The following is a 10743-nucleotide window of genomic DNA, read 5'->3' as shown; positions in this document are numbered from 1 at the left end:
GTTCTTAGGCGCTGCCCCTCTCAGGTTGCCAGGTTAAGCCTGGCCCACCTGTCCCTACTCCTAGGCAGACAAACAGCGGGGCGCTTCACTAGGTGATTAAGGTCGGGAGGAAAGAAACAAGACTAAGAGCAAGCAAAATTTGGTACAGAAGGGAAAGCTTCAACTAGACGACCAGGTAGGTGGAAGCCCGCAGTCTCGGCTATCTCCGGCCCTGCCCCGCCCTCGGCCCCGCCCATTCAGCTCCAGGCCCCGCCCAGATCCCGCCTCGCCTGACCGCCGCGGTGCCTCTGCTGCTGGACTTGGTCCTCGAGGCGCTTGCGCGTTTTTTAAGGAGTCTTAGTATTGCCTTAATCTAAATAGGGGGAAGAGGAACCGCGTACTTCCCACGAACTCCGACACAGAAGCCAGTATGCTCGTTTAGAGCTGGATTTGTCTTTCATGGACTTATGAACCCAGCTTCTGTTCCCCTAATGTCGCTTAAGAAAGCATGTTTTAAGTTAGGCACTCTCTAGGCAGCCCGCCTCTAGGAGCGGGGTCCTTCCTCTTGCGCCTTGGGACCACAAGAGAGGAGGCGGGGTCCTTCTCTGGGGCGGTCGCGCAGGCAGCGGCTGCGGGAAGCTGGACACCAGCATCATGTATTACAAATTTAGTGGATTCACGCAGAAATTAACTGGAGCATGGGCTTCGGAAGCCTACAGCCCGCAGGTACGGGTCGCATAGCACCGACTCAGGAGAAATGGCGGCTCACATCCTGAGGTCAGGTAGTCGTCAGGAGAGGCATCTGCCCACGAGTCGGTTCGGTTCAGTTCAGTTCATTCACACCTCCTAGCACTTGTCCACGCCGACTTGCAGTGGTCCTCGAGGCTCTTCTTGTGTGGCTGCCCTTCCTTCAGGCGGGCTTGACCCTGTGCAAAAGTTCGGTGTAGCACATTGCAGGGGTCAAGGTGACCCCTAGGGTCGTTGCTTGTTTAAGATGGATGACTCGGGTCAGAATGTAATTCCTGAATTCGAGGTTCGGCCCTTTTCCTCTTTTGAACAAGTCTGGCTTTTGGCTTTCCGGACCTTATTTTGATACCCCTGGCCACAGCTCAAGAGGGGGCCTCAGGCCAGCAGTAGATTGGAGGATGGGGATGACAGCACCCGGGAAAGCCGTGGGGTAGCAGGGCTCATAGGATGCGGATGATTGGGAGACTGAGCCGGTTCCTTCAAATGTTTGGGTAGCAGGGAAATTTACACGCAAGGAAGTTCCACTTTCTCCACTGTGAAGTGGTTGATGGTGCACTATTTCGGTAGTTTGAAAAGTATTCTGAACTACCGATGTCTTGCAGATGCTACAGCTTGAGATGAAGTATTTTAGAGTCCCGTACACATTTGGACTCAAGTACTTAATTGTATTGCTTTAGTTGTGTGACCTTGGCCGAGTTGCTTCGTTTATTTTGAGCTCAATTTTATCCCGTTGTAGTGCAGAGTGAGTGAAGTGTGTCGACTGACTGGTGGTTTTGGCAGATAGTTGGTTCTCCAGAAGCCGAATCTGAGATACCATCACATTGATTTCTTATAGAGGAGTGTGAGAAGGGTTGGTGAGATATGCAGTTAGAGAACTTGACCGGAATAGTAAGGGGCAGAGATAGGTGGTGTAACAATTTTTTATTATTGTTGCCTCTTGCTTTTTTTTTCTTGGTGGGGCACTGCAACTTGCTCAAGGAAAGGATGTTTAAGAATGATTGCAGCTGAGTGTGGTGGCGCATGCCTGTAATCCCAGGAGTTCCGGAGGCCGAGGCAGGAGGATAACGAGTTCAAAGCCAGCCTCAGCTAAAATGAGGTGCTAAGCAACTCAGTGAGACCCTGTCTCTAAGTAAAATACTTAAAGATTTCTTAAGCTACATTGAAAGAAAGGAGCAATATTATGTACACTTTATGAATGTAGATTTCAGAGTGATTGTGACGGGTGCTGTCCTGTGTGTGTGTGTGTGTGTGTGTGTGTGGGTGGGTGTAAGTGTAAAATGTATATATGTCCTGGCAAATAGGTGCTCTGATGTTGCTAATTAGGAGGAGTACTCAACTTTTTCTTTCTTGGAACACTAGCACACTGTAAAATGAAGATATTTGTAATGTTGTTATTATGTAAAGTGAATAACCTAACATGCATTAAATAACCTGATATGGAAAAGCTGGTTCTGTAACAGTAGCACAGAGACTTGTAAGTCAACTTGATGGCAAGTAGTTGTTGGGAGGGTATTTTCCAATGGTTGATTGAAAAGGTTTTCCTTACCTTTCTGTGTCCTGTGCCAAAAATAAATCAAGGCTAATAAACATATGAAAAGAATCTTAACATCATTAGTTATGAGGAAAAAGCAAATCAAAACCACAATGAAATTCCACCTCACATCTGCCAGAAGATCTATAATCAGAAAGGAAGACAATAGCAAGAAGTATTGGTGAGGACATAGGGAAACTGGAAACCTCTGACACTGCTAGTGAGAATGTAAAATGGTGTAGCCACTTTGGAACACAGTTTGGCAGTTTCTAAAAAGGGCAACATAATTTTACTATATGACCCAGTAATTATTTTCCTAGCTAGGATGGCAGAATGATATTCCAGGGAAAGAGACCTGTGAAAGGGAAGGGGTGGAAGAGAATCATTGAGAAGATAAGCTTGGCTATGGAGGATAGAGGTAATCATGAAGGGGCTAGAATGATAGGACTTAATTTTGTGAGAAATGAGTAGGGACTTAGCAACTTAATGCAGAAAGTTACAGTAGTTTGTCCTTGTTGGTGAGAGAGATGTTGGGGATGGGGAAGGAAGACTCTAAGACCACTGCGAAATGGGAGGATGGTGGTGCTTTCAACAGACAGGGAGCTCCTGAGTGGGCTGGTAGGTGAATTTTGAACATGCTCAGTGTGGTGTTAGAGGGACCTGAAGGCATTGATGTCCAGCTTGCAGTTAGAAATTAGTAGAGTTGGGCTAGGGGTGTCACACAGGCCCTGGGTTCCATCCCCAGCACCATGAAGAGGAAAAACATAATGAGGCAATGCAGACTGAAACTAGTTTCCAGTTCTAAATCAAAGTGAAAGCTTCATTGGTTTCTAACATTTAAAAATTTGGGATAATTCTTTTATTTCTCCACCCTACTCTCCAAGCCTAAAAATTAGAAGAACAAAAATTTGGTTCAGTCAACTTTTTGGGGAAAAAATCATGTTTACCTTTCTCCTTAAAAAAAAAAAAAAAAATGGAGCAGTTAGGGACTAGGGGAGCTCATGGGTTGAATGCTTGCTTAGCATCTTTGAAGTCCTGGGTTCAATCCCCAGCACTTCTCCCCTACAATTTTTTTTTTTTTTCTTTTTTGGAGCAGATAGACTAGATGGGGCTGAGGTTGTGGATAAGTGGTAAAGCACTTGCCTAGCGTGTGCAAAGCACTAGGTTCAATTCTCAGCACCACATATAAATAAATGAATAAACTATAGATCCATCAACATCTAAAAAAAAATAGACTAGGAAGAACCTAATTACTGTACATGATTAGGGTTGAATGGCCCTTAATCAATTTTGGATGTAGGGATTATGTAAATAGCTGGGAGATTCAGTGTTAAAAAGTAAAGTCTGTGATTTCTACTTGATTTATGGTCCACTTACTTTAAGAACAGCTTTCAGTTGTTTCATCCTTGCTGTGGGAGGTGTGGAACCTCTGCCAAGTGCTGATGAACATGACTTTGGTTTATTTAAGTCTGGTAAAGCTATAGCCTTCCTTAGCTGACTTACACATTAAAAACATATTTAGTGGATGTGCTCTCGTGCCAGTTGCTTTTCTAAGTCTTGGGAAATAGAAGCAATGAACAACACATGCCAGAATCTTGGGGGCTGTCATTGAAATAGGGGGAGACACAGTAAACAAAGTAGAATATAAGAGGACCAGGTGCTGTAGTGCATGCCTCTAATCCCAATGGTTTGAGGGGCTGAGGCAGGAGGATCTTGAGTTCAAAGCCAGCCTCAGCAAAAGTGAGGCTCTAAGCAATTCAGTGAGACCCCGTCTCTAAATAAAATACAAAATAGGGCTGGGGATGTGGCTCAGTGGTCGACTGCCCCTGAGTTCAATCCCTGGTACCAAAAGAAAAGAAAAGAAAAAAGCTGAATGTAGGATTTTGAGTATAAAGGTTTGAGTATAAAGGTTTTTTTTAATTTTTAAAGTAATTATAGATAGATAACATACCTTTATTTAATTTATTTTTTATGTGAAGCTAAGGATTGAACCCAGTGCCTCACATGGGATAGGCAAGCGCTTTGCCACTAACCACAGCTCCAGCCTGACAATAAAGTTATTCAAATAAGCATATGTAAAAAGATTGGGGAGAATATACAATTATTGATAGGATAAAATGAGATTATAGGTAACTTTAAAATTCTGTATTCCGAACTTTTCTAATATTATAAATGGAAATATTGAATTAAAATTGTTAATATGGTTGATACTCCCGTTTTCAGATGGTACTGCTCAAAAGCTTTGTTGTAGTTTTGAGTCACTGAATGGGTCAGCAAACACAAAGTTAGGTATAATCCTTTCTAAAAATGTTTTCACATGAGTCCTGTCCAAATATGAATTTGCATTTTGGAGATGCTTGGTAGAAAGTACTTTTAAATTTCTACATTCAAGGTGGAATAATCATTAGGAGACAATACAGTGAGCTCACAGAATGATAGAAAGGAGGACCTAATATTCTCCAATTCAAATAAAGCCTTGTTATCACAGTAGCAGGGCCTTTTTTATTTTTTTTATTTTTTTTATCTCTGACTCCTGAGTCCCTGTCTCTACTTGAGTATTACATGCTAAATGTAGGGCCACACCTTACAGACCAAAATGGATTGTGTTTTTTAAGCAATGGTGGATGGAAATGTAGGGTATGAGTAGTGGAATGCAAAAAGCCAGGGCTCTGGACTTTATAGAGGCTTGAATTTTAAAACTTGGCTCTTTGTTTTCATTTTGTGACTTCAGGCAAGTTACCTTCTGTGATCCAGTTTTCTCCTCTGTTAAATGGGAATGGGTTGCTGACAGGACTAAGTGAGGTAATGCTTGCAAAATGTGGAACATAACAATAGCCAGATTGATAATTAGCTGCTATTATTCCATAACATTAATGTCCGTTACTAACATACTGTGTTAGTCCATTAGGTCACCCAGGGGAGAGAAGGGGCAGTGAGGTCCCTTATGAAGTCTAACTAAAAGTTCATAAAGATTATGTTTTACTGTATTTATTTCTGGAAGCTGAGATTGGGTCTTTGTTGTCTTTCCTATCTTACTGGTAGGGAGTTCTTGATAGAGTTTTGCTCTGGAAAAACTGCTTAAGGTATTTTGTTTGAGGACCAACTAAAGACCTATTAATTCAGGCTTGGAGAGATCCCTTTCCTATCCTTCGAGTGTAGATGAATCGCTTCTCCAGACAGCGTGCTCCTTGAAAGTTTTGTTCAGATGCCCAGACATACTTGCAACTTACTGTTTTTCTCTTTTTCTCTGCAGGGATTAAGGCCAGTGGTTTCCACAGAAGCACCACCTATCATATTTGCCACACCTACTAAACTGACTTCTAGTCCCACTGGTTATGATTATGCTGGGAAGAACAAGGTTCCAGAGCTACAGAAGTTTTTCCAGGTGAGGGATGACACTTAGGAACAGAGAAGCCTATGAAATAAGCAGGCTTAAAAAAATTCCTTTTGAAACTTGAGTCTTAGTCTAGCTTACTACCCTACCTCTTCTTTTCTTTTTAAAAAATATTTATTTAGTTGTAGATGAACCACAGTATCTTTATTTATTTTTATGTGGTGCAGAGGATTGAACCCTGTGCCTCACACATATGAGACAAGCACTTTACCACTGAGCTACAGCCTCAGCCCCCCAACCTTTTCTTTCTTTACATAGAATTCCCTTGCTTTTAGTTTGAGTCAGAAGCGAATAGAAATTTATATAGATAGATATGTATAAGAAAGGGAAAGGTGGTTACTGTTCTCATCAGCTTTTAAATATACTCGGGCTTTCCAGCTATATAGATAGTAGAATGGCTCTTGGTCATCCATTGCATACAGAAAGCAATAGCCTGTGTATTTGTGTTTGTAACACATGCGGTGACATTTGGCAACAAGTTTTAATTATTTTTTGCTTGCTTGATAATAAAATTCAGTGAACTATTAATGGAAATAGAGGAGATCCTCTTGGGTTAGCTGATGAACAGGGAGAAGCCAGAATTGAAATTTCAGATATTCTTAATCTACTTACAGATAATTGAGAAATGACTATATCACAGATGCCATAGGAGTGACAGAGTCTGCTACTGCTCCTTTTTCCCCCTTCTGAAAAATATGTCTAGATTAAGGCCATCTTAGAGAGAGAGTACTTTTTGATCAGTTCAATTCCTTTTTCTAGTAAATAAGATTTAAGGGGGCATTTGGAATCTTGAGATCAGTGGGGGAGGGCAGAAATGATGGAGGCTGCAAATTAGTGAATTAAACATCTTGTGGAGTCTTATTAGTAAATGGGGCCTTAACTATTTGAATACAGTTAAATACAAAGTGGACTTGAACCTATACATTGAACTGGTGTGCTCTGACTTGGTTCCCTCATGATTAGAAGCCAAACTATAAACACAGGATTCCTGGGGAGCGTTTCTAGAGCTTGCACTTTTTGTTTAGCTGTTATTGCTTTTGCTTTTTAAAAAGCTCCCCAGTGCTCTTTTCCTGGTTAAGTAATATATGAAAAATGCCTTAGAAATTTGGAATATGTTGTGTGCTATTGCTTCAGGCTTTATTTTGGAGAATAACTTTAGATATATAAACTTTAGGTACATTTTAGAGAATAATAGTGTTTTAGTCAGTGAGCATTCTCATGGATTAGGGTTTTTCCATTGTTCTATGTTTACGGATAGTTTCACAGTAGACAAATTTGTTCTTTATTAGCCTAAAATTGTAATCTCTTTTTCTTATAACCATGTCCTTGTTAATTTTTGCTTTCAAGAAATCTGATGGCGTGCCCGTCCATCTGAAACGAGGCCTTCCTGACCAAATGCTTTACCGGACCACCATGGCGCTGACTGTGGGAGGGACCATCTACTGCCTGATTGCCCTCTATATGGCTTCACAGCCCAAAAACAAATGAGTTAGGCTACAGAGGACTGTATTTTTTTTTTTTTTTTTTTGCATAAACCCTTTGAAATTTCATTGTTCCCCCCACTTGGATGATTTACTTAACATTTTTTCAAAAAATAAAAAAGAGAAAGATATGAAGACAATATTTTGGTTTGCTTATGAAATGCATATGGCCTGTCAGATGTCAGGCTCATTTGACAGTTAAAACTGTTGTTTAAAGACACACACTGCACTGTGGTTTGGAGCTCCTGATTCCCTGGAGGTTCTGGATGAAGGTTGCACACAGGCTCATTAACATAAGTCTGTGCTGAGGTCCTCTGGGACTTGGGAATGCATTTTTAAGCATGGAGCACAGAAGCCTTTCTGGATTTGGATGTGACTGAGAATGGAAGATGGAATCTAAGGCCAGGTGCATGAAATGAGGGGTTTGAGTCAGTAGTCACCTTGGGAATTTTTCCATCTTACAGCAAAATGTTAATAGCAATTATTTGCAGCCTGCCTGTATTCATTGGGCAGTTTATTTCAAAGGGTTATATGCCTCATCCCAGATCTTTAGTGAAATTTTATGTGTAATTGTTGTATACTCCATCATGGGAACAGAGAACACTTGTTTAGTGTTGCACTTCAGATTGGTGTCTGTCTTGTTAATGCATCTGTGCCACAGATTCTACTTTATCTCTTAAAGACTTGTTATGGCTTTAAATTATGGTTTATTTTGACTATGGAATAAATATGTGAATGAAAAATTACAAGTTTGAAGTTCTTTTAAATTAAATGACCTTTCAGAATAATTGGAGGACACCAGAGGCATCTTAAACCTGAGTCTAATTTCTTTTTTGTTTAATTAGGCACCAGGTAATCTTTATAAAATGGTTCCTCAAAGTCAAGCAATAGGAGTCTAATAGCATATTAATAATTACCATATGGTTCCTTATAAGATTCCTGCTTGTTCCTTAGTGAAATGTACCTGTAATGCACAATTCACTTTAAAACACTAATTTCCTATGCTGTCATGACTGGTAGACTTCACTTACTGTGTATTAATGCTGAAAGTGGTAGAATGTTATATATAAGGTGGTGATCTGTATCTTGCCATAACAAAGATGGTGACCTCTTTTCCCAATACTGGTAATGAACACAGGGCCATTCTACCACTGAGCTACATCCCAGCTCTGTTTATTTTTTATTTTGAGACAAGGTCTTGCTAAGTTGCTGAGGCTGGTCTCGAACTTGGGATCCTCCTGATTTAGCCTCCTAAGTTGCTGGGATCAGTAGGGTTTGAAATCTAAAATATTAGGGTAGGATATTGGGGGTAAAAATTCTAGGTGGGAGAATGAAATAGAAATTCAAATTCAAGAAGAAAATTTCTGACCCTTCTAGTGCTATGGTTTGAATGTCCTCATCCAAACTCAGGTTGACATTTAATCCTCATTGTGAAGTAATTAAGAAGGTGAAACTGTGGTGTTTGGAGGAGGTCTATGAGGAGATAAGTAAGGTTAAATGAGACTGTAAGGATGGATCCCTAATCCAGTGGGACTGTGGCTTTAAGAAAAGGAGGAAAGACCTGAGCTGGGATGCTGTCTGGCCATGTGATGCCCCCCTTCTTGGATATCTGCAGTCCCACTAGCAAGAAGGGCCTCAATAATCTGGCTACCTGCTCTTGAACTTCCCAGCTTTCAGAACTCTGAGTAGAATAAAGACTTTATAAATTACCCAGTCTGTGGTTTTCAGCTATAGCAACAGAGAATGGAATAAGACAAATAGACATTTGTTTTCTACGTTTTTTTTTTTTTTTTTTTTTGTGGTACTGGAAATTGAACCCAGAGCTTCAAATATACTCGGCAAGAGCTCTACCACTAAGCTGCATCCCCACCAGACATTTATATTTTTAACTAAATTAAGGTAGGTATCCATTTGCAGTGGTATTTATATCCCACTGAATACATTTATAAATGATTTAATAGTTTAGCCAATATTTATTATACAACAAATTATACTTCTCTTTTTTCTCGGGGGTGGATCATTGAGGATTGAACTCGGGCAGTTTACCACGGATCTACATCCCCAGTAAATAATTATTTATAGATAGGGTCTCACTAAGTTGCTGAGGCTGGCCCTTGAACCTGAGATCTTCCTGTTCTCAGCCTCCTGAACTGTTGGATTTACAGATGTGTGCTACCATGCCCAGCTCTAGAAATTACTTATTGCAATTTAAATTTAGGAAAATTTTTAGATGGTAAGCTTAAATAGGCAAACAGAGCTAGGCTCTGGTGATATCTGTAATCCCAGCTATCTGGGATGGTGATGCAAGAGCATTGCAAGTTTGAAGCCAGCCTCAGCAACTTAACAAGACTTCATTTCAAAAAAAAAATAAAAACTGGGCTCCCTAGCTGTATTTAAATAGTAGAGTGCTTTCCACATGCTTGAAACCCTGGTTCAATGCCCAGAACTGCCCCCAACCCCCAAAAAAGGGCAAAGAAAAAAAAAAGCAAAAAGCTATAAATATATATTTTCAAAGAATTTTTTTAAAGTACACAATAAGAAATACAGATAGAAGCTGAGCGTGGTTACACATGCCTTTAATCCTTTGCCTATTTAAGCTTGCCATCTAAAAATTTTCCTGTTTAAATAATTGCAATAAGTATAATTTCTGGAACCAGGTACAGTGGCATACACCTGTAATTCCAGAGACTTGGGAGGCTGAGGCAAGAGGATTGCAAGTTCAAAGCCAGCCTCAGCAACTTAGCAAGACCCTATCTCTAAACACTAAAAAAGGGCTGAGGATTGGCTGAGTGGGTGAGCACTTACCTAGTATGTGTGAGTCAATGGGTTCGATCCTCAGCACCATATAAATAAATTAAAAGATATTGGGCCTATCTACACCTAAAAATACTTTTAAAAAAGATAGAAAGTGGCTACTTTACATTTGTTTTAAGAAGTAACCACTTACCCCTCCGTTTTTCTGTCAGCCTGACTTCTTTCAGTTTCTGATTAGCCTTCCCTCTCCCTGCCTCATCCTTTGTTACTTTGGTATGAAGCTTTCAATGCATGGCTTTGGCTTTTAGGACATTGGCCAACTTTTTGTCTACTTTTTTTTCTTTGTGTGGCTTGGGTAGGCTTTCCTGGTGTGTATGATGTTGAGGTTTGTAACCCTCAAGGCATCTTTCTGATTTTTCAGATGGTGGGAAGCTTTCCAGACCTCTCACTTTCTGACCCACTGATCAGCAATAGCTAGAGATGACACCTTTGGCATTAATAATTGATTGTGAGAATTTCTGACATTGTATGGTCCTGGTGAATGATATACTTATTTGATATTTTGATTGATCCATCCTAGGTTGGATCACTGATCATGTGCCACAGACTGCCTATGTCGGGATTTGGTTGAGAAGTGGAGCCTTGCCCTTGGTCTTCTGTCAGGTTCATTGATTATCATCCTTGTTTCTCCTCCCAGACATTTCAGATGCCTGGGCCTCAAAAGTGAATAACAACCAGCCTTGCCTTTGATAAGTAGGCCTGGAGATTGTATTTCAGGAAACTCCTTTAAAAAGCATATTCCGGGTCCTTTGGAGGGTGCCTGTGAGTCTCAGGGTTGTATGGAGGAGCTCTATAGC

At 40.6% G+C, this 10743-nt stretch overlaps 1 protein-coding gene across 2 annotated transcripts; it reads left to right on the top strand.

Annotated features, from left to right (window-relative positions):
• The first annotated feature begins 554 nt into the window (after nucleotides 1-554).
• On the top strand, nucleotides 555-7881 carry Cox7a2l (cytochrome c oxidase subunit 7A2 like). Of its 2 annotated transcripts, XM_076832965.2 has the most exons (4): nucleotides 568-705; nucleotides 4989-5059; nucleotides 5511-5642; nucleotides 6999-7881. In XM_076832965.2, exons 1-4 carry the CDS (start codon nucleotides 678-680, stop codon nucleotides 7137-7139), a joined length of 372 nt encoding a protein of 123 aa, XP_076689080.2. In that variant the 5' UTR covers nucleotides 568-677; the 3' UTR covers nucleotides 7140-7881. The 2 variants fall into 2 exon arrangements, with proteins under 2 accessions (XP_076689081.1, XP_076689080.2); XM_076832966.2 differs by lacking the exon at nucleotides 4989-5059 and having other exon boundaries at nucleotides 555-705.
• Nucleotides 7882-10743: the final 2862 nt, after the last annotated feature.

This window comes from Callospermophilus lateralis, chromosome 14, assembly GCF_048772815.1.
Source record: "Callospermophilus lateralis isolate mCalLat2 chromosome 14, mCalLat2.hap1, whole genome shotgun sequence".
NCBI classification, from domain to species: domain Eukaryota; kingdom Metazoa; phylum Chordata; class Mammalia; order Rodentia; family Sciuridae; genus Callospermophilus; species Callospermophilus lateralis.
This window is presented reverse-complemented; position numbering and strand designations above follow the sequence as displayed.

Coding starts and splice junctions, on each gene's coding strand:
- Cox7a2l (XM_076832965.2), top strand. CDS start 678: ATGGGCTTCGGAAGCCTACAGCCCGCAG. Junction 706..4,988: donor CGGAAGCCTACAGCCCGCAG/GTACGGGTCGCA, acceptor TTGTGACTTCAG/GCAAGTTACCTTCTGTGATC. Junction 5,643..6,998: donor AGCTACAGAAGTTTTTCCAG/GTGAGGGATGAC, acceptor TTTGCTTTCAAG/AAATCTGATGGCGTGCCCGT.